Here is a 27912-nt window from a genome sequence, read left to right on the forward strand (position 1 = left end):
ATGTATTACGTTATATTGTATTACGTTATAACGTTTAATGTTATATTATATTACGTTATATAGTATTACGTTATATCGTATAGCGTTATAAGATATTACGTTATAATGTATTACGTTATATAGTATTACGTTATATCGTATTACGTTATAACGTTTAATGTTATATTATATTACGTTACATAGTATTACGTTATGTCGTATAACGTTATAAAATATTGCGTCAAAATGTAATACGTTATATAGTATTACGTTATATCGTACAACGTTACAATATATCACATTATAATGTGTTATGTTATATGGCATTACGTTACATTCTATTACGGTATATAGTATTACGTTATATCGTATAACGTTATATGACATTACGTTAGATTGTATTACGTTATGTAGTATTACGTGGTGCATTACGTTATATAGTATTACATTATATTGTATTACGTTATGACGAATGATGTTATATTATGTTACGATATATAGTATTACGTTATATTGTACTACGTTACATTGTACTATGTTATAATGTATTACGTTATAACGTTTAATGTTATATTATATTACGTTATATAGTATTACGTTATATCGTATAGCGTTATAAAATATTACGTTATAATGTATTACGTTACATAGTACTACGTTATATTGTATTACGTTATAACGTTTAATGTTATATTATATTACGTTACATAGTATTACATTATATCGTATAACGTTATAAAATATTGCGTCATAATGTATTACGTTATACCGTATTACGTTAGATCGTACGACGTTATAATATATTACATTATAATGTGTTACGTTATATAGCAATACGTTAGATTGTATTACGGTATATAGTATTACGTTAGATCGTATCACGTTATAACGTCTAATGTTATATCAGATTACGTTATATAGTATTACGCTATAACGTATAACGTTATAAAATATTACGTTATAATGTATTACTTTATATAGTGTTACGTTATAATGTATTACGTTATATAGCATTACGTTAGATTGTATTACGCTATATAGTATTACGTTATATAGCATTACGTTAGATATTATTACGGTATATAGTATTACGTTATATCGTATTACGTAATATCGTATAACGTTATATTATATTACGCTATATAGTATTATGTTATAATGTATTACGTTATGTAGTATTACGTTATAATGTATTACGTTATATAGTATTACGTTAGATTGTACTACGTTATAACGTTTAATGTTGTATTATATAACGTTATATAGTATTACGTTATATCGTACAACGTTATAAAATATTACGCCATAATGTATTACGTTATATAGTATTACGTTATATCGTACAACGTTATAATATATTACATTATAATGTGTTAAGTTATATAGCATAACGTTAGATTGTATTACGCTATATAGTATTACGTTATATTGTATTACGTTATATAGTATTATGTTATGTAGTATTACGTTATAATGTATTACGTTATATAGTATTACGTCCTAATGTATTACGTTATATAGCATTACGTTAGATTGTATTACGGTATATATTATTACGTTATATCGTATTACGTTATAAAATATTACGTTATAATGTATTACGTTATATAGTATTACGTTACATTGTATTACGGTATATAGTATTACGTTATATCGTATAACGTTATATGACATTACGTTAGATTGTATTACGTTTAGTAGTATTACGTGGTGTTGCATTACGTTATATAGTATTACGTGGTGTTGCATTACGTTATATAGTATTACATTATATTGTATTACGTTATAACGAATGATGTTATATTATATTACGTTATATAGTATTACGTTAGATTGTATTACGTTATATAGTATTACGTTCTAATGTATTAAGTTAGATTGTATTACGTTATAACGTTTAATGTTATATTAGATTACATTATATAGTATTACGTTATATCGTATAACGTTATAAAATATTACGTTATAATGTATTACGTTATACAGTATTACGTTATAATGTATTACGTTATATAGTATTACGTTATATCGTATAACGTCATACCATAATACGTTATAATGTATTACGCTATATAGTATTGCGTTAGATTGTAATACGGTATATAGTATTACGCTATATACTATTACGTTATAACGTCCAATGTTATATTAGATTACGTTATATAGTATTACGTTATATCGTACAACGTTATAAAATATTACGCCATAATGTATTACGTTACATAGTATTACGTTATATCGTACAACGTTATAATATATTACACTATAATGTGTTAAGTTATATAGCATAACGTTAGATTGTATTACGTTATAACGTTATATTAGATTACGTTACGCTATATAGTATTACGTTATATAGTATTACGTTATATAGTATTACGTTATATTGTATTACGTTAAATTATATTACGTGATATTGTATTACGTTATATAGTATTGTGTTATATTGTATAACGTTATGTAGTATTACGTTATATTGCATTACGTTATATTATGTTACGTTATATTGTATTACGTTATATTATATTGTGTAATATTGTGGCGCGTTACATCATAATACGTTGCATCGTACTATTATTTGGTATATTACGTTATATCATATCACGTTATACTATAATACATTATATCGCATTTCGTCATATCATACCACCTTGTATCATAATACGTTATATCGTATAAGGTTGTACTGTATTACGTTTTATGTTATTACGTTGTATTTTGTGGCGTTGTAGTATATCACTTTATATTATGTTATATTATACTATATCACGTTATATTGTATCGCGTTATATCATATCACGTTATATTGTATTACGTTATATTATATTCCGTTACATCGTATTGCTTTATGTCGTATTACGTGATACGATAGCACGTTATATTATATCAGGTTATATTGTATCACGTTACATTGTATCTCATTATATTACATCACGTACTATTACATGACGTAATATTACTCCAAGTTATATTATATGCCGTTATAATATATTACGTTATAGTTATTACGTTATATGTGCTATGTAGTTCCAATAACTATTTATTTGTAATTTTATAAATATATATGTTTTTGTATACAATATATATGTATTGTAATAGAATATGTATAGAAATACCGTATTACATTTTCTTTAACACAAAACTTACAATACTACTTACAATATCTACTAGTGTACACTAAGTAATGTACTCCCTTAAATAATTACTCTCTATATTTTTTTTTAGTTACCCATATTATTCGCACCTTTTTCAGAATAGAATGATAGTTTTATAACTGTATTGAAATCCGTTAAATTTAAAGATACTATTTATGAGACTTCCAATGCATGGAACAAAGTTCAAGTGCAGACTATAATTGGGTCATGGTATAAACTTTGGAGACATAAAGTTGTTGATACAGAACATACTTACATAAATGATACTGTACAATTGATTTTAAAATACCAACGGAATTGTACAATCGAGCCATACTGTGGAAGCGTATGAGGAAGTGGATGAAATTAACATGGAAGCGTGGCCCGAAAATAATTCACATAGCAAGGACGAAAACGGTGAAAATGAAAAAATTACTCATAACACAAAGTTTAATGATGGTGAAAAGTTGGCATGATAAAGCACTTGAAATAGTGATTTTATTATAAAAAAAAATAGATCCACCAGAAAAAAAGCTTATGTCGGTGTAGAAAATATATTTTCTGTTGTTTTCACTCGGGCGACGATTATCCATTGGACCTCGATTTACTCATATTGTTTGCCCCCCATTAAGCCGATTAATCAAGGTCCTACCATATTTTGCAAAATTTAAATGTTATGGCCTGGTATATCTCAAACTATAGTTCGCGAGACAGTCAACGTGTTAACAACCAATAAGTATAAGGGAACTATGTATTACAATAATGCTTCAGGAAAGTTTATATACTTCCAGATTTTACAATATTGATTCCGACTTAACAACTCATATTTCTCACTCTCAAAGAACCGGAATGCAAAAGGTTAGACCGAAGGCAAGGGACAAAAGGAAGCGTCAATGAAAATGGGCTGCTGTTATCTTCGAAAGTATTCAAACCAGCCAGCTGTTCCCTGTAGGTTGTTTGTCTTGTTGATAAACAAGCTGCAATTACACGGAACCGTACGGCGATGCTTCTCGTCTGACTGTCGTCAATAAAAATGAACAAGTCAGCCTGGAATAAACCAATTACAAGCGGAAGCATCCATCAAAACCTGCAACCGTGTGTAAGATGTAACAATTGGACCAGGGTCATATGATTTGCCCCGTAAGATGTTGGTTAATTTCGATTCTTGACGACAACAGCAATATCGTTGTAATTATTGGAACATTAATTAACGAAGGACATCGACGTAGACATCCTCTTCCTGCATTCGCGAATTAGACCCCGTGCAAACGAGCGACGAGACATCATCATGACCTTGTAGCGGTAATACCGTGTAATTCGGTGGCTTTATATTAGGTTGGTCGTAAAGTCCGTATCATTTCAGACAATTTAGGTATCAAATTCGGTTTGGTTTGGTTGATAAGTTTATGTCGATTTTAAGTTAGTTTATAATAACAGTGTCGCACAGATTTTAGGAAGACCTTCGCTAATGAGCGTGTTGTCAATGGGACATTAAAGAATAAACGAAGAAGAAGAGAAAGAAGAAAATTTTAGAAAGTAGTCTTTTTTAAATGCAGTACAACAATTTAAACAATCATTTACAACATTAATTTTTTAAATAATGCATTGTTTTATTCAGTGACATACTTCGATCGTCTTGGCAATTTCAGAATTCTATTTACTGAAAATTGTTTCAGTCAAAGTTTTTGATCTTTAAAACTAAAATTACCGGCTTTAAATCTAGCAAATCACTCAAGGAAATTCACGAGGAACAAGAATTTACCTTATCAAGAGCTTTTCTGTAAACAGTTCATAATTTCCGATTGTACTGCATTTTTGTTTTCCCGAAAAAAGAAAAACATCAAATGTCGCAAATATTATCTTATTTACTTTTATCATAAGCCGGCAACAAAATTAGCATAAATCAATTTATTTAATACATTTTTATACTTAGAAAAACTCTAGACAAGAAAGACACTATCATGATCCAGAAAATGTATAACAATTAATCTGAAACAGCGAAATTCGCATGTTTACTCGCATCGAAGTGCGTAATTTTCATTGTGAATCATAGAGATTGTCACCGATGCGAAATTGCAATGTACTGCTTATCTGCAACGAATTATATATTTTCAATAATCGGATCGCATACTTGTATGCAATATATCATTAGAAATATAAAACTGTCAAATCGTATAACGTCAACACGGTGAAATCGCAACGACGTCGTATAGTTTGTTCTGGACATTAACCAAAAAGCTTCAGTCATCAAAATCAATAACGACTTTTTCGAATTGCCCGTGTTTTCTACCTCGAAGTTTAGTTCCCTTTCACTCTCTTACTTTAAACATTCATGAATTCTCCAAATTTTCACATTTTCCTTTTCACATTCTCCACGAATTTCTTCCTTCAACTCAGGAATTTTTCAAATTTTTAAGAAATTTTTTTTAGAAATTGTTCAAATTTACCATATTTCTTGTATCAAAATCTCTAGTCTTCTTTCACGTATCGTTTCTCTTAACAATTCCTGATTTTTCGAAACTACGCTCATATTTCATTCTCATCCCTGCGTGTACGTTCGTGTACATCGCATCATTAGAAATATAAACGTTAATTGCATAACACTATCGCTGCGAAATGGCAACTACATCACGTCGTTTGTCCACATTGTGCTTTACATGATAACGCACCACGATATTCATCAAAAGTTTGCTGGCGAAAAGAAAAGTGTATGGTCGACACTTGGAATTTATGATATATCGTACAGAATACATATTGAGATTCTTCTTTCTGTTTAGATGATTTACGAGGTGCTAAAATGTGGAAAGTCCAAACAGTACGTACTCATGTATCTTAAGGAATGCTGTTTGAAAGTTTATGCAAGTTTGATCATTTGGTTGATGGATGGGGGTTTTAGTATTTGTGAGGTAAGTATCGTGGTTTCGTGTTTGTTGTAGTACACGCAGAAGTGGCGATAGATCTTCATAGATCCAGTAGGGATCAGATTTTCTTCATTCATTTCTTCTCTCAATTTTTCACGACGTTGAAGGCCTTGCACTTTATGAATAATGATATTCCATTGATGTTTTCAAATTATGAGATCTCAGTTTTGACACTTTGATCAATATTTAAATTGTTATATTTATTTGTTATATTGTTATATTTAAGTTGTATAATTATAATAATTATACAATAATTGATAAATAAATAAGAGATAGTAACATATAATTTAGAAGTAATTATTCTGTCTTCAAAGTATAATAGATCAGACCATATATTAAAAGTATCTACAGTTTTAATCTAGCAACAATCCTATGAAAATCGCTATATTCACTATTTTGCCATTATAATAATAAAATTCTTTCTGCTCTGCAAAAAAATACCGTTTTTAATAAAAAAAAATCTTAGCGAAATGTGAATGCAGTTCGATAAAAAAAATGTCGAGTACATTTGACATGTATCGAAACGACCTAATACGATTTCCTAGGTCGCATATGAAATACGGAAAGGTATCGCGGCATAACATGAAGAAAAATTTCCTTTGTAATGCTGTGGTATAGGGAAAAAAATCATCACATAAGATGACGTTATAAAATGTATTTTTCTTTACATTATAACACAACAAACCCATATTTTACTACTAAACGAAATAAACTATTCGATATGCCACCTTAAATCACGATCTTTTTAGACAAATATATTTGCTACTCTTCCTTGTTTTTACTATAGCTCCTCTAATGGATATGGTAGACTTTATTAACGAATTAGCCGGTGAACATTTGCATCTGTAAAACGAATGTCGATGTTACGCCACATGTTTCTGTCGTGTCAGTGACGTTTGGACATTCCCATCTGATGGAACTATTTATACGGCATTTGTTGTTTGATATAATCAACCGCAGCGAACGAATTTATTCATCAGGAAATACTAGATCATTGCATACAATCAATCATTTCGGGAATTACTTATAGCGATAATTAATATTTCATATTTCGCAAATTACTGATTAGGTAACAAGGTATTTCAAAGCTCTTACTTTTTTAAATGGTAAAGTGCAAAAATAAAGATAAATTATATCATAGTTTTTTGTAACATTAATGCATTCGTAGTTTCAACTGAAAGCATAGCGGTGGCTAAGTTAAATTTATCCTTGCGTTAAGTTACCCTTTATGACAATTTGGTGCAATCGAAATAAATATATAAAATTATCTTATCCGTGTTACATCTCGAACTTTTGTAATGCATGTACAAAATGAAATGTTCTATTAATACAACTTTCGATCTCTAACGGGTTAACTATTTTACCAATTACTTTCTTTTTCATGTTCAACATTTCGCAAGCGAAATATGAGATAAATTGCCACAGAATCAACATTCTATTCATCGGTAGAATATCGATAACAAACCATAAATTATACCGTGACAAACTGCACAATCATCGTACCAAGCCTCCTCGATTTTCAAATTATCGAGCGTAGCAGTAGAACCGTCATAAATCAGTCGAAGATCGTTCACGTTTGCCTGGCAAAAGCACAGTATAAGGAGGAAAGGGGAGAAACAACGATGGGATCCTTACACTGGCCAATAATGCGTGTAAATGCTTGCTTTCGAGAATGTTCAAGAATTATCAAGCGAAATCTATAGTTCCACGTGGACACCTACAGAGCTCAAGGCTCGATGAAAAATGCATGAGGATTTTCTCACGCATCTATTGAGATATGTTGGCGAAAACCCAAGTAGCTTTACTAAACCCTATCTTTGATACATGGTAATGTATTGCGTGTAGCGTACGCGATGTAACTAGATTTTCTAGTGACACATCTATGGTCGTCCTTGAAATACCAACCGAATGTTCGCGTGCCAATCTCCTATCTGAAAGGGGAAATCGCGTATGCGTGACTGCTCAGAATGGACCTCGCTGATATAGTATGCTAAAATCGACCAGTAGATAAAATAATTATGCTTAGGATGTCAAGACAAAAGGATCGATAGAAATATTGCTACATAAGGATATGAAACTGTGATCGAAATTATATGCAGATTTCTTTAAGCTCTTAACCTTCTTCCACTTATTGGAGTATTAATTGTACTGGCATACACATTTTACTCAGAGATGGGATGCTATTTCTGCTCGAATGACGTTTTTCGTGTCATAAACATGAATTTTATAAAAATATTTAACCCATAGAATTGGTAAAAAAGAAATCATATTAATTATGGAATGACGTAATGTAATACTCAAAAGAGAGATATTATATAAGATAAGTTCTCCCGCGTACTTGTAAATACAGGCGAGTAGTAGCAATACATAATAAATCAGACGGTGTTTTAAATTTCACTCAACTTCAAATAAATATTGAAAAAGCATATCGTTTTGATGGACAGATCTTTTTCCATTAAAATAGAGAGTTATGAGTCTATATTGCAAATTTCAGAAGAACAGTGTTGTATGATACTGCATACTTTGATTATTCAGCAGCAAGGTGTCATTGGTTCCCACACAGGTCGACATAGTATGATTTACTAACAAGCTTCGATGATGTCCAAGTAGAATTATACATTATAGGTCAGCCATATTGTGGACGATCTATTCGAAAAGGTATTAATTAAATTTAATTCAAAATAACTATTCTTAAATAAATAAAAAAAAAAACAGCGTCGAAAGGAAAGAAATACATAAGATTAAGTTGCACGTAATACATATAAACACGGATAAGTAGAAACGGTACGAAATATATCAGACAACGGTAAGACGAGGAAAAGGAGGGTTCAAGAAGACGTTTCATTAATTCAAATGGTTTCACCGACGGGCAAGAAGAACCATCGAACTCCTTGTAAATTGCGATTTTATACAATCTACGAAACCTGTACGTAAAAAGTATGGAAACCGCGCGTCTGCTGTATCGACCGACATGCGGATCGAAACATTTCTAAACTTTCTCTTGCCACATCTTTATCATTCTTCGTTCGTTTCTTGTCGTTCCCTTTTGCCCTTTTATCGTATATTCATCGTTAAGACCTTTGAGATTGCGACTCGATTCCAGGAATTTAACGCGATCCCTGTGTCTCAAGCGACTTCAAGTCATCTTAGAGGGGAAAATCGTTTATTACTAAATCTGACAACGGAGTTCTTTCAGGGAACAGAATTATGGAACGTTCGCGGAAGCAATAAAACGACCGGAGGATTTCGATTCACGTCTACGTCTGAATGAGATCCTTCTGGTCGTTAAGCTTTAAATTTCCGTTAAAGAGAGGCAGATTTATCGCTGACCTCGGAAAAGAGAAATTCTATTTTTAAAACAGTCATGTCATTTTCTCCTGGTTTATGTAACTGTGTGAAGGCTCCATCATTTTCGATTTGAAATGCAAAGGATTGAAGAAAAATATGCGTTTCATGTTACTTAGTTCATAGAACAATGTTATGTTTTTCCTTCACTTTGATATATGAAAATATCTTCACATAATATATTTTCTCTTTGGATTTAGTTCATTTCACGAATCGTAGATCACCGCGAAAATATATGGTAAATACATTTTTGTAAATTTTTTTATTTCACATAATCATTTAGACAAACGATATATTTTAATATATTTTAATGTTCTGACATGCAATATATTTAACGGTATAAAGAGGATAGTAAAATACATGTTTAGCGCGAAAATTATATAAAGGGACAATTTTGATAACATGGGATTAATTGAAAAAGTGTTCTAAATTCTAAAATAAATACTTTGTTACAATACATAATATTGCAGCTCTTATTTTAAATAAATATCCAAATACTCTGAATGAATTCTCTCAAAAAGTTTGGGAACATCTGTGATAAAATTTTTCGCTGTACAAATAACTGTTAGAATATTCATACGCGAGGAACGTATACAAACAATAATATTACATACGACAATTACAAATTTCGAGAGAGAATAATTTTGGAAAAATAAATTTTTCCGAACGCGTACGCAGCAAAAACAGGCCTTCTAGCAATTAAAAAAATTCGAATTGTTTTCGACGCGAGAATTTGCAAGCGCGTTGAAACGGAGAAATTGTTCTCTTTTTTCCCATTTTTTTTTAAAAACCATTTTACCCGTGAGCGCGCGCGTCAGTGTCACAGCTGTTCCGACATCTCCGCGTGAATTTTCCGCATTTTTCTGGGCGCTTCGAAAAAGGAATTCATGGCCTGTTCCATCGACGAACGAAGAGTGTAAGCGTAACGAGCCACCGGCATCTTTGTGTCAGCATCTTGTTAGTTTCTTACTTATTTGCATTTCCCAATTTTACTTTGGACAAGTATAACAAGGGGTTTTGACAAAAATCGTATATTTTATATAACTTTCAACATACACAAAGTACTTCTTTTTTATGAGAGTGTTTTAGACTCCAACTTTTAAGAAAGTCACTTACAGAATACTGATATTGTGACTAACATTTTACCATTCGTACCTTATTTGTTTTTTCATTGTTGAGTTAAACTTTCTGGCTGTTGATATAATAAAGGAAGAGAAAAGAGATTTGTTTTTTATAGTAGAAATGAATATTCTATTTTGTGTCAATAATAATATAAATTAACAATATCGCTAAAGCTAGAAAAAGACATAATATAAAATATAGTGTGACTGAGATGATGAATTTTCGGAAGAAACATATAAATACTAATAATAAATATATTGATTTGCTTGTGAGAAAATATAGAAAGACTTTAAAAACTTTTTAAAATACAAATTTTTGGAGTAGAGAAAGGATAAGAAGATTTCACAAATTTCAGATATCACGAAGATATAGGGAATCTTTGATCTTCCTCCTATTTTTGAAAAAAGCTTCTACGAATATCAAGGCTATGGAAGTATAAGGGAAGTGTTTGTATCAAATAGAATAACATTGAATCGCATAAGCACTTTCTAAACGATCATGTTGTACTTTCTTTCCTATCTTTTGATATTCCATTTCCGCTTTATGTAGAAAACGACTGTGGCAATGATTCTGCAAGAAGTCGTCACTTAGATCCCCGACGATAGGAAACCAATATATAGATAGAGCAATAACAATGAAGATTTCATTACGAATCGTATAATTGTATTTTATTTCTGATTCTTATCCTCACGAGCTGAATGGAAAATATAACCGAAGGATCTCGAAAAGAGAATTGAAAGTGGATACGAAAAAACCGAGCTCTGAAACTTTGTTTTGGAAACAAACGTGAAGAATGTAATTGTTGTTATGATATTGTAATACCAATTAAAATTCTGACTGCGAATCTCGATGAACATGCTCGAATAAATAAGTAGAATAATGGTGTTCAATGGTGTGCATGAATAAATAAGTAGAACAATGCCGTATACATCCGACATTAAAGTCAGAACCTTATTTAATTTTGTAAATTTCTCATCAACTCTTGTCACACTGGCGTTCAATGTGTGCACAAACAAATAAGTAGAATAATACGTTATACATCAAGAATTATTAATAATTAATTAAACTTGCCAACCGATGTTTTGTTTACTTCTGTAAATTTTTCATTAAACTCATACGGTTCATGTTGTCGATGGAGGAATTACTATATAAAGCATCGAAGCATGTCGAGCAATATTATCTTCATAGGAATAGCTTGTTAAAAGAATATATTTTTATACTCGCGTTAGCGAAACGAAGCAAACTTTGATTCGTTCAAGAAAGAATTTCGAAGAACACAAATTAGAAGATTAAGTTGTTTGAATTTTTGTTCAACAACTATCAATGGATGAAATATTAATTGTATTCAGTAGCAAATAAATAAATTACTATCTGACCGGAAGTTGACGTACTTCTTGATCTGTACACAAAAATGATATAAAAATTCAATCTTATATTATTAAAAATTGTTTCGATTTAAATATACATTTTTCCACCATCCTAACTACTCCGAAAATATTAATAGTTAAAGAAATAAATAAATATACAATTCATACTTTTGCAGAATTTCGTGGATTTATATAACAGACTGTTCCTATTTCAACTTCATTATATTTCTCCCATGAAATCTTCGTTATACTGAAGGGAAAAATCAATAGCGCAGAAGAAAAATTCCCCACCCTCTCAAAGATCATTAAGCGTTTCTACTGTTTGATCTTCTTTTTTGTTATCTTTACGTTTACTTTGTGCGTCAGAATCGTCAATATTTTTAACAAGTCTGCGTCTGACAGTGGCTCGCTCTTCCTTCTCATTCTTGTCTTTGTTAAGATAAACGTTTAAAGCCATTTGTCAGAAAATCTCGTGCACATCACGATACGTGCACGTGACTCCCGTCCCATGATGATACAGGAAATAATTTTGCAGTTGTCGGTCGCATAACTTCGTTACTCTAACTACGTCTACGATGTTATACAGGGTGATGCCATAATTTTATCTTGAATAATCTGGAATATTCTCGTTATTTTTAAAGATATAGATTCTAAAAGCATAAATTTCGTTCACGAAAGTTATTCTCGATAATTTAATAATAACTATCTATAATGGAGAAAGAGAGTAAAGGATCGTAAAGCTTGGGTGATATCAAGTTTGAGCATATTTTATGATACATGGATCGCCCTTTTTCATGAAACTCATTTTTATGTATACTGCCGATCAAAAATACAATAACTCACAAAAGTATTACATTTATACACTCAATATAAATAAACAATTTTTATGAACATATTATATGTATTATATAAAGATTTTTCTGGCATAATAGATAGAAAAACAATACAAATTAGAAAAGTTACTGAAGGAATAAGAATTCACATCTAAAATTGTATTCTTTTTTAATCCAAATCATTCGGTAGCGGTGATAATTTTCTTATAGATAGGCAGTTGTTTCTTGGATATTTCAAGGTTGTTTTTCAAAATTTCATAAACAAGTTTATAAGATTATGTACAGCAGAAATTGATCATTTGACAGATAATAATTTGCTGACTTGTAACTGACAATGAGATAACCCTCAAATCTCCAAAGGCTACAAGGTTATATAAGATTACAAGATCGTAAATTATAAGATTACAGGACTATAGGATCATAAGATTATAAAGTATAAGGCTATAAGATTATAACACGATAAGGCCATAAGATGATATATAGCATATACAATAACAAATAGTTTGGTAAACAATAATCGCCAACCTCTGATAGAGGTGACCTTGAAATCTTTGAATAGTGTAAAGATTATCGAATCATATGGCCGTAGAATACAAGATATAATACACTAAACGACATTCGGTTTGATGGAGAAGCTTTTCAAGACAACAGTGCAAGATCTCAAAAAGACCCATCGCCCAAAAAAGAATAATCACAGTCCCGTATAAATAAAAATACTAAAGAATTTTTCCCATTGCAATTTCTCTTTGTCTCGTATAAATAAAATTCCAAAAATTTTTTTCCTTCGCAATTTCCCTTTGTCTCGTATAAATAAAAGCGTTAAATAAAAATTCCAAAGCAAGAAAGAAATGACGGATTCGAGAGAAGAAATAAAGATTTTTTATATCTCCAAAAATAATAGAAATATTCGAGACGAACGAAGTTATTGCTTCGCGCTTCGTATATTAAAACAAATATGCGAAGAAGGTTTAACAGCGCCGGCTAAAATTCTAATCCTCGGCAAGCTTCTTCGTATATAGTGACGAAAATCCTTTCGAAATTGTCAATAGATTACGCGATGTAAGAAGATTAAGTGTTTGCTGACGTTGTTCTTGAAATGCGATATTGTAGAACGTACTATACATATTCTAGAGGTATTATAGTTTGCGTTTGTATGTGTATGAAAGAGAATATTGAATATTGTATTGAGTAGAGCAAAAAGTTCGATCGTTTTGATCTTTGAAAGGAAAGAGATCTATCAACAGTTCTATCAACAATTCCACATTTTTCGTTATAGCTTTATTTCACAAAGAAAATCCCACTTAAATCATTTTATTCCAAAATATATCTTTTTATAATGTTCTTCGAAAGCTGTAATAATATTTTATCATTTGTCTTCCTTTCTCAGCGTTTTTTCTACAACAATATTTGATTTTTAATTTTTGCTTACATAAAATATAAATCTAATATAATCTTTGAGAAAATATTGAATAACACTCATTCGAAAAATATTAGTAGAACTTCTATTTAAAATTTCATTTTACAACTGCTTATTACATATTACAGGAAATCTATATCTACAGCATATTTTGTGCAATGTTACATCAACATTGTAGCTGTTCGGTTGATATAATCTTATGCTAAAGTATGGCAGTTACCATTTATCTATGATATAACGTAAAGTTACATTCATGACACACGGACAAGAAAGTTTAAGCACAATTTGTAATACTTAACCTTGACTGAAATTTAATAGTCTAACTTTATGAAACTCGTCATATCATGATTATAACATTACATATAAATTCTGTTTGTGAATACTCTGCATTCGTAATGAAAAAAAATTGAAAAACAAAAATTGAATTCATTTACATATCAAAATATTAATATGATCTAAATTTGAGATATGAAAGATATACAAATTATTTATTGCTTCTTCCTGCTATTTCAATTATATTTTTTTGATGCCAAAAAATATACAAAATTCAAACAAAATATCAAATGATTGTTATTGATATGCATGATTTCTCATTTTAATGTTACATTAAACGTTTTCTTAAAATATTCAAAATCTTTTTTGTTTATTAAAACATGAAAATTTGGGGACCATAGAACAATTTAATTTTCCATAAATGCACGAACACCCAATTATGATAAAAACTCCCTGAAACACTAAAAAAGATCTTTCTATCTCTTCTTAAATATCGATCTTGTATTTTCATCACTTTCGATCATCGACAACACGTATCTACTGAAACAATGACACGAAGGCAATTCTCGACTGAGAGGAAACAATTTCGCGACATTCCCAATTCTCTCCTGGTTCACTAACTAGAATCAGATTCTCATGAAGGTCTGCATTGACGTTTCGTGGCCGGTGTATAAACTCGACAACTACGAAATCACGTTTGTTAAACAGTTTCAACGTGAAATGCGGACAATTTATCCGCGATGTTTTGCTTGCCGACGCGTATTGGTGCGGATTCGCGTAGAAAGTTTGCCTACCTAATTTGCGGCGGACGATCGCAAAATCGTCGCTCATTAAATCGTCGAGTGCGCGTGTGCGATTGTTACTCGGCTGTTACTGTCAGAAATTCGACCTTTTGTTTTTCGACACGTGCGATATTCCGGCTGAAAGCTCGACGAAATTGCGCGCGTTTTCCCTGGTTATTACGCTCGCGCGCGTTCCGATGACTGCGTAATCGCTATCGTGGAACACATCACAATACTCTTTTCCATAGAAAATGATAAAATTTTAAGATCGCAATATGTAGAAAGAACGACGGGAAGAGAAGCGAGGTAATCACAGCCACTTTTGATACTTTGGAAATCGTAAGAGCAAAGATAAGATTTTGTAGTGAATTGCGCAATCGAAGAGCTTTCATGAATATGATTTCTTATAGAATATGAAAAGTTTCTCGAAATATGCAATTTCTTTGATCATTGTATTTTTAGAATTTATAGACCTGTACAACTATATCTATCTTTAAATCACTAATTAAATACAGTGATTTCTCAGTAAATTTCTCAGATAATCAATATCAACTAGATAACTAATGAACCGATACTTTTAAAAACTGAAATATATGATCGAACACGAATTATCAAAAATTTTAACTCACACCATTACTAATTATCACTTTTCAAGACTTGCGCGTTTCACTACTTTTATAAATATGTGGCGGATCGGTATCAATAGGACGCCAACAGGTCGAGCCGCGGGTACCAACCGCCAACACTAGAGGGCTACGACGACAACGAGTCTGTCTAACTCGCTAGCGGTCGAATATACGAGCGATTGATATAAATACCGCACCTAGCGAGACTCCCTCTACGTCTAAGGCAGGGACTACCGGGCATAGCCTTACTGACGAGTCCACCGGTAGTCCCGGGACGAAACGCACAACTCTCTTTCCATCCGCCACAAATATTTCATGTTGATCTGATGTTTTCTCAACTTGTTAATCGAGGAAGATTGAATTCACTCGTCATTTAAATTCCCAACTTCTCGAATATAATTTGCTTGTAGATCTCCTATTCTATAATACTTTCTTACGGATCTTGTATGTTTCCTGTATCATATCATTTTTGCTAGATATAAATCACATTGTATTTACGTTTACAAATATTAAAATTAATTTGAAAATTAATTTTTATTGGTCACAAACTTCATGGGACGGCCCAGTTAACAGGTTAAATATCAACGTTTTTTAATCGAATGTAATTCCCTATTCTGTTGCAAATGGAACGATTCGTGCGTAAGCGTACGGCGAATCTATGGATTAAATTCGTCATCGAGGGTTCGAAGGCGAATTGGTCGGGTAAATGACTCAGTCAACGGTCGTGGCGTGGCCGCAAATAGGAGAAGAACAAGATGCGATCTATCAACTAGAATCAATTGGTCTACTTACCGTCGTTGAGGCGCTCGAACTTCGGTGCTGCTTCGTGGGCGGACTTCCATGGCTAGTCTGCACGTCGGTATTTAATTGACGATTCACAGCTGCTGGCTGATGTTGCTGCACCGTCGGCTCTATGTCGAGGTAGCAGTGCGCCTCCAAGTGGCTTTGCGCTCTCCGTTCTTCGAGAACTATTCTGCGCGCCGCACAGAATATCTTGTAATATACCTGGAATAGATATGGATCGTCTGAATGGCCTGCCACGTGAATGTAAAGTACGATAGAACTCCTATAGTCTGAATTAATAATAGAGTAATTGGAGATTTCGCGTAATTGAAAAAGTCGGCTTAATAATGAAAATTCATATAGCTGCAGAATATATTGCACTCGTAGCCACAAATAATTCAAGTTAAATAACCAACAAAATTTACTTAAGTTAATAACTAATATTGGGAATTAGTATACTTAAATCTTCAGCCTCAAAAATCCATCACTACAACTAAAAATATTGAAACCTCGAGTTTCAATACATAACAACACTGTGTTGATACAATCAATATCAACTGAGAGGTAGACCACGTTACCCAACAAGGTTAACAAAATTGTCGATCACAGGAAAATCTACCACGAAATCATTTACGGTAGTCTTATATATCAATCAAGCGAGGAATTCTACAATGCGTGCCTTTTTCAAACAAATTACCTCCGCGTAACATATATTGTCGTTTTATTCGTAACAAACACCACAGCGTCGCATTCTATTGCATTAATTAAAGTAGTGGATAGCAATAAAACTGTCGCATGCGTGGCAAACAGTAACGATGCTTTCTCAGTGTGGCAATTATTTAACTGCTATTATGTCAATTCACGTTAACGCTCGGCACCACGATCGCGATGATATGCACGATCGTTTATGCTCCGTAGCTGTTACGCCTGTGTTCCCGCCAATTATTTCCACGGAGCTTGCTTGCCACACGCTAAGCATCCAATCAATCGTGGCAATGGAACTGTCGAAAGTCAGTTCTCATTCTTAACCGCCGAAGATCAATACTCAGTCGATGAAAAATCGGGAAGTTAACGCCTACCTACTTGCTTTGATAGATATTCGCTCGGCTGTTTTATATTTGCGGCACTGTAGTATAATGGTTCGTTTAGTCCAAGCGAGAGAATGTCCGTTCTTCCTCCACTTCACTCATATTTATTAAAACGAAAGTATAAACGAGCATTCTTTTGCTGTTTGACGATTGTTCAGCGAATAGGAAATCAAACAATTTTTAAAACAATGATGCAATACCTGATTACTTAGTCAGAGGCACTGACTTCTCTTCCCTTAGATTACCAAATAAAGATAATCAAATATGTATGATATATCTTTTAGTGCGCGGCAGAATTTTAGTAATTAGCTTATGTGTGTCACGAGACGAAGAAGGTTGGAAATCGCTGGCATTGAGCATTCTTACGATATTGAGATACCTGATTTTCGATTTGGCTAGCAATCGCAAACGGCGAACGAATGCTCGTTTACAATTTCAACTTTTAATTTTGCTAAAGTGGAGAAGGAGCAAGTATTCTCTCGTTTGTTCTAAACGCACCAAAATGTTTCTTTTGCTGAATTCTGTGGTCTATCGAAGCGGCGAATGAAACGAGAGATTTACGTACATGTTTAGAATTCTTGAATTCACGGAGATTTTATTGACCAAAGTTTTATTTGTTTCACGCAATGAATGGCTGTTAGTTGTAACACGGGCGAGATACAATGCGTTCTACTACGAGGATTTACTGGATTTTGAACTAATCTCTACAAACATCGATACGTGTGTAGGCGTGTATCTGTAGATTAAATGTATTTGGACTGCAATCTATATAATTTGTAGTACCCGGAATTTACATATATGTGAAACAATACATCAGTAACAAATTTCAACACACTTCCTTTTATTTACTATTTATTCAATTAATTTTTCATTTAATTTCTTCTATTAGCTTGAATGTAACCAATGTTACCCTTACTAAGTTAAATTTTTCATTAAGAATTACGTAACTATTGTGCTGGAATTTGTTTCTCGTATTTACAACACGGAAATTTGTAAAATGATATTTTCGTTCCATAAATTGCTTCAGTAAATGTATTTTAATACTCGCGTATTCGTGCATTAAAAGATACACGAATTGAAATACAGATTAGATTACAGTATAGATTAATACACGTGTGTTTAAAGTTTTATACTGTCATGTATTACAAATTACATTTTGTAAGATTTCTATGATTTAATATTTTATTTTTTGTGTAGGTGCATAAACTTATTGTTTTCAAAATTCAGTGAGATTTGCCCTAAAATACAATGAATTGTTAAAAATCGGATATTGCATGTGTTACAACTTAATAATAAGAGAAAAAAGCTTGACCAATTTCCTTATAGCATATTTCGTTGATTTAATATTATCATTCTATTATGAATTTTGCCCAGCCAAGAAAATCAATTACTACAACGTCTACTGTCTACGAGTTAATTAAACTGAGATTGTAATTAAGGAGCGAAGAATCATGATAGATATAAATGTAAAACCGATACAACTATGAATTACGTAATACAGTCGATGGTACTTTCAATTAATTCAACGAAACATCGTGATTACGATCGACAAGCAAAGTGTTACTCGAGAAAACGCTAGGGGACCTATTTTATGGCGCTGAATAATTGCGTAATTCGCGCCATAATGAAAAGTTCAGTTTCCTCTTTAGGGAAATTATTAATGGCAAACTAATTAAAAACCAAACGGTATTATCTTTCAATCTTTGACATTTTGCAAATTAAATAGTGCCAATCTTACTTACTTGAATTTTACTTGATTTTATTAATGAAACTATAGCTGCAAACGCGACATTTTGCGTTTAATCATTTGTATTTTTGCAAATGAAATTATCAAACTGGCCAACAAGAATTAAATATTCTAATTAAAGCTAGTATAATATAGCGAGGAATTCAATTTAAAGAAGAATTTTTAACTATTGGCCTTTGATACTAAAAGATTCTGACAATTTATAAAACATTAAACTTAAATTATAAAGTATTATATGATTTGTAAAATACTTTATGAATTATAAGATTTCTTAATGCTTATTCTTTAACGGCAAAGAAAATAACAATATAAATAAAATAATAAAAGATATATACAATTTATAGCGAATATATATCTCTAATAATAATTTCTGCTTGCTTCTTTTACCAAGAAAGTATTACAAGTTACCAAGTTTTAATAGTTTCTAACAGAGGATGGAAGGGTTGATTTATGAGCAGCTCGATCGATTTAGAGTTAGCGCAAGTTAGAAATTATAATCATCACTCGCGCTGCTCTGTAGACAATCCACTTGGTAACGTAACACACTTTCTAACACATTAATCAAGCTTCATTAGATCGAAATAACTAACTTCGTTGTCAGCCGATATATCATCAACTCCCAATGACTCTCTAATCTCTATACATCGTCGACGTCTGAATTAATTTAATAAAGCTCGATAACTTATTACGTCGCTTAGAAGTGGGAATATCTCTGAAGCTTAAAATAATTAGCAAGGCTTCTTAATAATCCTTATTCACTATTAACTCGCTCCTTATTCTTTAAAGCAAAAAATCAATGATAAATTACTGAAGCCTCCTAATAATCATTCTTAACCATTAGCTCACTTGTTACTCTCTCCATTAACTTATTCGGTAATGAAAGAAAGAATAATCTGAGAATACGATAGAATCAAGTTCAGTGGGTAATTTAAATCTTTTGTAAATAATTGTCTTAATGCTCCGAAGCTTTCTAGTTTTCTCGGAGAATAATTGAAATTAGAACGCCTCGTGCTCAGAATCGGAGGACTCTTAAATTCGAATTTAAGAACGAACTTTTCCAGTTCCAGCGAATTTATTCTAAACTCGTAATTTAGAACACTTTAAAACCTACGACCGAGTAGAATTTTACAGTACCTTGCGTTTTGTAAGTGTAAAGATTTTCCATTTGAATATCAACATTTTAAGCACTCACTAAAAAAATCTCATTGTTTACTACATACTATGCAGTGAATAGTTTTCATTACATTAGCATCGTTTATTAAAACTTTCAAAAATTAAATCTGCATTATAACAGTTGGCCCAAGTCTCATCTAATTCCCATCATTTTTTCATTTTTGAATGAGTTTTGAAGCAGAAAATCGTGAGATCAACGTTCAATTATTAATTCATTATTTTTCTATAACTCTCGCAAGTAATTTCTACATTTACAATGTGTACTCTATTTTATGTTCAAACAATCCAAAATTATGATTAATCGTTTCATGACAACGTGGATCGATTATCATATTTCGTACTAAACAAGCACGTATTTCGATACTTATTAATGAGAAGGTACATACAGTAAGACTACAAAAATTATTGACACAACAATTAATCAATATACGTGTTAATTAATTAAGTCCAAATATATTAAATTTCATACTATTTCGTAATAATTTTATATGACTACACAAATGTGATACTATGCAAATGAAATGGAGAATAAGAGCATGTCTCAATACTTTTTGTAGTCTCTATAGATTCAACAATATCTTACTTGAATCATCACGAGCAGAGGTATGTAGAAGCTCCCAAGCGTAGCGTAAATTTGATAGAAGAAATTCTGGCAAACAACGCAATGAGACGGCCCACTCTCGGAGTAAGTATGCTCGTTTCCCATAATCAACAATGGTGGCAAACTGATACAGGCCGCTCCCAACCAAACAAGGCTGACGTAAACGATCATTCGTCGCGGTGTTCTTTTCACCCCGTACTTCAGCGGCTTCGTTATGGCACAGAACCTGCAACAGCGACACGAAAATCTGTATTCATATATTTTTCGGTTAATATAATACAAAAACACAGTCTAATTATGTAACCCCTTAACGTACAATTTTTTTTTATCTAACTAGACAAAAATGCACAACTTTTGTTTTAGCAGAGTTGCTTTTTATCTACATATATAATATAATATATTTTTTTGTAATTCTAATGCTATACCTTACGTCTTTAAATATAATACGGTGCTAAACATAAGGCGGGAACTGGAAGAAAACAAATGCTTCCATAAATAAGCGAATATAAGAAGAGATTATAATGAATGAAAGGAAACTAGATTTTGACTAGATTCTCAATTTTTTATTCCGTTCGTGATTCGTAATTTCATTAGTATAAAAGATTACTTCAAAATTAACGATTTAAAAGCGGGATACAAATTTCTCTAGTATTTTTTTGTGCGTCTCACTCCATCATACTAATCAATCGACATATGAAACTATTTACGCTTATTTTTAATCTCATAAAATGTTTTTATAAATACAAAATCGTGATTATCTTTATCAGTAGCAAGAATGTACGAAAGATGATTGGTTGGGTGTGCCCGTGTCTCACATGGACTTGTGTATTTTAGACATTTGGTTGTGTTAGTACTTCACACGGGCACAAACGTAAAGGGGTTAAATAAACCAAACCCCATTCTGCTGTTCATGGGACGTTTTGTTCTCGTGTCCCTTCCCTCATCTTCTTCACATGGTTTCTCTGAATTACATATCTCTTGTTACAAATTCGTATGTCAACTTGTACAAAGTGTAAAGAAAATACGTGTCACGGGGTTGCTAGATTATTCTCTACATTTCTCGTTCGATGAAAGCGTGCGTTAGAATGTAATACTTGGAATCAGAAGTCATGGTCTAGTTTAGTTCGTTCTTCGTAGCGATCGTTTATGTGATCGAATAGATTTGCTATTTTTATTGCATCCTTTGTTAAACTAAAAGTCGTAAAGCAAAAACATTTACTTCTTCTTGTTGAATGAAGATTCGTAATTTAAGAAAATTTGAAATATCGATTGTAATATGAATATTAGTAATTATATATATAAATTATCAGCTTAAATGGAAATGAAATTAGCGAATGTGAAGTTGAAAAATATGTATTACATATTCAGCAAGCGATAGATGCATTTGGAAACTTGTTAACCGAAATTAATTTTGAATATATATATATATCGCTGAAAGAAATATGAGATTGAAATTTTGTAGATGACTGAGAGCTTTTCATTCGCGATATTAATATATTCTACCTGTCACGAAGAACGTCGTACTTCTGATGTCCTACTTTCGAACATTCTCTTCATGATATTGGACGTCTACAATGTGATTATATTATGAATTAAATAATCGACGACGATTTCATATTTTTTTGAGGAAAGAAAATGGATTTAATTTTAATATGGCCTTTAAAATCGTCCAAATGTTCCTTAAAATATTCAAATTTTAAATAAATCAGACAACTAATCAAAAATCTCACAGAATGTATAATAATCATTGGCATGTATTATCAATCGATTAAAGCAGCTGTAACAACCGTACGATGTCTTTTACTTCTTCTTTGTTGTTATAACTACATGAAGCGCCCCTATAACCCTATCAATTACAACAATCCCAAATTTGATTCTTCAATTACATGGTGTAATTCAATTTCACGAGACTCGATCAATCGCAAAACTCAATTTCCTACGAAATTTCTGGTCACGGAGGCTACTCACCGGTCCACGGAGATCATGCAGAGGTTCAGGATGCTGGCCGTGCAACTGAGCACGTCGAAGCTAACCCAAAGGTCGCACATAATTGCACCGAAGGACCAATTACCGGAGATCTCGTAGAGCAACGCCATCGGCATTACCAGAAGAGCGACGCAGAGATCGCTAACTGCAAGGCTAACCAGCAGATAGTTGCAAGGCCTTCGCAGCTTCCTAACGAGGAACACGGCAACGCAGACTAGAATGTTTCCAATCACAGTCCCAACTATGATGCTGCCAAGCACCAGGGCGATAAGTATTGCCTGCGAACAAACAAAAATACCATGTTATAAAATGGATTGATTTTCTAACGGAGAGCGTTGAATTAAGAAGTTCAAATTAGCTCCATGTCGATTCGTAATATTCGTAATCTGGATTATAATTTATCTTGGCAAAGACAGATTGCTTACTAATAGAATTTAATTTGAACTTTAATTTTAGTTACTTGTAACGGAATTGAATGTCTGCTTTTAAATCGCCGATAATCATTTTATCAGCAACGCTGTCATCGACACCACGTTCGCCAACGATATTTATTTATCAACACGTTAAAATCGCCGGCGATCATGTCATCGACATGTTGCCGACAATAGTTATTATACTTTCTTATTTTTTATGCACATTGCATGTATAGATAAGGATACATAATCCACGATAACATGTGGTGATAAGTATAATAATTGTCAACAAAAGACAATGTCGATGAAATGATTGTCAATAATTTAAAGGTAACCTGAATTTAATTAGGTCTTTAATTTTAATTTCAATTATTTGGACTGAGATATACTAGCTAATAGATTAAGAATCACAGTGGTACAAGTCAATTCATTATTATTATTTTGTCGTAAAACGATATTTTACGTATATTATGCAGTTATAAGAAACTTAATATAAAACTTTTTGAGATTATGAAAGTCCACATTATAAAAGAACCATCAAAATACCTCCAACAGATTGCTGTAACAATTGCACAGAAATCTGTTCACGAAATCAGTACCTAGAGGAGGAATGATAGTTTCAACACTGAAACTCAATACATCCGACATGGACATCGTAGAACACGACAGTGTAAATGTTGGAATCGGTAGATCTAATACACACCTAGATTGCTAGATTAGCAGATCTAGTACGACGACATCGGTCTCGCGAGACTCGATGACCAAGAACATAAGGACAGCAAATCTTGTACATTGAAATCGATATACAGTGTGTCCGGTTTAACTGAGAACTGAAAACAATTGAATATCTCGAGAAATATGAGGGATATGGAAAACTGTTTTGGATGAGAGCCGTAGAGTATAAAAGGACACAGATCGTTAGACTGCGGATTATTACGCATATATGGGAAATTTAAAAGTACGAAAATGTACAGGACAGGATATTGTAACATAAATTCATCTTGTTGCTATACATGTATTGTATATATTGTAACAAATATAAAAAGAGGACGAATGTATGTTACAATCATATAATATCATATGTTACAATCACATATACATATAACATGATATAAGAATGTATAAAACATACAGAATACCTACTTGTTACAGCATTTACTAGATAAAACGTGAAATAAATTTATTAATTGTGTTCATAAAAATGTATATTTGCATAAATATTCTTAGTCTACAAGTCTAATTTTGTGATAATGCTCAAATATCTTATGAAGATCGCTTATTATATTATATTTCTAAGTATGGATCTACATTTTTTTATTGCATATTCCTAATATCGAGATATTTTCAAAACAATGACACACGTGCTTACACACGTAAGATTTTAAGATACGAATTTCCACAGACAGTCGAGTGCAGTCAGCATTATTCAATATACAAGTATATATGCAACACACATAATTTGCTCGGCGGGCATTGCATTAGGTCATTCTATAAGTAATGCAGCGTTGGTTTTCAGATTCCGAATGGAAATAAAAAATTAGCTGCCTACAATCGATCAGTGATAAATATTCCCGTACTTTTTATAATTCAATACCTTATGCCCCTATTAAGTTTTTGATTCCAACTTCTTAAAACTTCGATAGTAACAACTCCCATTGTTTTCAACTGAACTCTTAGAAAAACCGCACTACTTATGGGATGACCCAATATATCATAGTACCACTAAAAAAATTTGTATGTGTAAGGGCGTAGATATAAGATAGCGCAATATGATATATCATAGGCAACTTCTAGAATATAGCACGCAATGGTCATAAGAGCGAAATTACCGGACTCAATAATCACTGATGACAAATAAATAAACATCAATGCTGGAATTATTTTTATGTGAACCGTACAAATGCATCCTACTATTTTTCACAATATGAATTTATCTGATTAAACCACTGTTGGTAAACATGCTTATTATTGCATTTATAATGAATAACGATTGATGGTTTGTTCCACTGTAGTATGAATATATGATATATAAGAAATTTTATTTTGGTTTTTCAAATTTTTTCATGTACAATCACTCCCCGTTCGATAGTAATCCCAATTACAAGGTACCCTAATACGTTGAGCATGTAACACTAGTAAACAATAATTTTTTCCAGATACTACTTTTCACAACTAATTTCAACTTTTATCAATGGAAAGTCTAACATTAAAGCTAACAAATTTGCATTAAAATTTGTTTGAAATTATCGATGAAAAACTTTATAACGAAACTAACAATTGTTAATAACAAATTTCAGGACGAAGCATTTAATTTAATAACAAATTTTCCTTGAAGCACGAGAAGCTGAAATATCACAATTAAATACAAACTGTGAACTGAAATGTTTTAACAGTATAGTAACAAATAATTAATACATCAGGGACATTTAACAACAGGATAAAACGAAATTATAACCGTAATTAAACTGGCCACTGTGTAAAACGTACAGTTTAATTTAAAATAATCTTACAAACCGCAACACGATGCTCGCCACCTTTTATTTATATTTATCACGTGGCTTGGCATTTTTATCGCAAAAATCGTTGTTATAGTGGCCCGGTGTATGTATGTATCACTGGATTTCAACATTTCATGCTCGTTGGTATAAGCGAGTTCGGCGGCACGTACGAAAGATATTGGCATACCATTATATTTATTATAGCTACATTGCGGATATTTATGCAACTCCATATTTTTATGAATACGGTTGAAAGAGTAGGATCAAGGTAGAGATTAGTTTCACTAACCAAATGTTATAACAAGCACCATACTTGGATATTTTACATATCTGCATGCATTTTTGCATCTTTAATACGTTCGTCGAGGATCCGATTTTTATTTCCTACAATATTGTATACGAACAAATAATATTCATATAATACCCGTCTTTATATTGTGAAACTTTATAAAATAGAGTAAAAGAGGACAAAAGAACGCAAGAATTATTTATTCATTATCGATGCACAAATATTGAATGCACGTCAGCGTAATGAGCTACCCTACTTAGTTCCTACATTATTTAGCCGTTCGATATTAATCGGAACAAAAATGCTAAACATGTGCTTTTATCATGAAACATGGCCGCAAAAGTTTTGTAATGTGTAGTTTATATTATTCTAACTATTATTCCTCTACAATAATATTATTACAAAATTATAATTAATATTATTAGCGATATTGATTATGAAAGTCATTATGTGAAATTTTTTACTATTTATTAGTATCAGCATTTAAAAATGAAGAACAGAAGAATGATACCATTCACGCAAATTTGCAAACATTTACAACCTTTCCTTCCTGAAACAAAATTCTTGATTTCCAAAAATTTATAATACTCTTTACAAATTTACTATGTATATTTTCTATTTATTATCACGTTAAATATGCTAGATTTGTTGGTTCATTGTATCTAAACAATTTTCGTAATACAAACGATTAATAATATACATAATATACAATTATAAACTGAAAATAATTACAAAATTACAAATAAAATAAAGTTATCTACTTTCGCAATAACAAAAGAGAGAAGGTATAGAAATTTACTAAATTCGCGAAATTTTCAAGCACATCGACATGCTTGAAGTGTTTCAGTATCATTTCGGTGGAATATTTTATCGAAATGAAGAGGATGCTTTCGGTGTAAGCACGCGAGTAATTTATCCTCGAATTTGAGAGTCTGGGGAAAAACTCGATATATGTACGTTGTACACACGGCCAGCTATCGCTTTAAATCATTTCTATTAAATTTTTCAGTGCACCCAATTCATGGCTATATCTCAAAGTTAAACTTCATCGATATAAATTGGGTGTTTCGATGTTATAGTATTCGGCATGGATCGCATCCAAAATTAGGCTTTGCATTTCATTCGAGCGAAATCCCATAATCAGATCATGTAATTTACGAAACGCAGTCATCGATAGAAAGGGCATGCCTTAATCACGGCCGCGTTAATGACGCGATAAACCTCATCCCTTTCATCCTCTGATAATCTCTCAAATATCCAATCAGTTCGTTAAATGGAAAAAACGATTCAAAACTGAATGAGAGTTGTGCGAATTGAAAATTTTCCTTCAATCAGGTTACTTCGAAACAAAATGTGTCGAAACATAGGATTAACTTTTACATTCTTACATTTTTCGCTAAGCTTTTATATCAAAGCTAATGAAATTTTTTAAACCGAGTATACAGACTGTGTAGATTTATGTTTTTATTTTTAACTGTAGTTTATTATTTCATAAGTGAAAGACTTGAAGCTCTAGCGAAAACTTCTCTGTATTT

At 31.9% G+C, this 27912-nt stretch overlaps 1 protein-coding gene across 1 annotated transcript in view; it reads right to left on the reverse strand.

The window, feature by feature from the left end:
- Positions 1 to 27912, reverse strand: part of 5-HT7 (5-hydroxytryptamine receptor 7) — a 222511-nt gene that overhangs the window by 188387 nt on the left and 6212 nt on the right. Inside the window, exons 2-4 of the mRNA XM_076626244.1 lie at positions 23160 to 23455; positions 21174 to 21417; positions 16592 to 16804 (exon numbers count right to left, since the gene is read on the reverse strand). Of these exons, the coding sequence (XP_076482359.1) occupies positions 16592 to 16804; positions 21174 to 21417; positions 23160 to 23455 (753 nt within the window). The remainder of the gene's footprint in view (positions 1 to 16591; positions 16805 to 21173; positions 21418 to 23159; positions 23456 to 27912) is intronic.

Source organism: Bombus vancouverensis, chromosome 2, assembly GCF_051014615.1.
Source record: "Bombus vancouverensis nearcticus chromosome 2, iyBomVanc1_principal, whole genome shotgun sequence".
NCBI classification, from domain to species: Eukaryota; Metazoa; Arthropoda; class Insecta; order Hymenoptera; family Apidae; genus Bombus; species Bombus vancouverensis.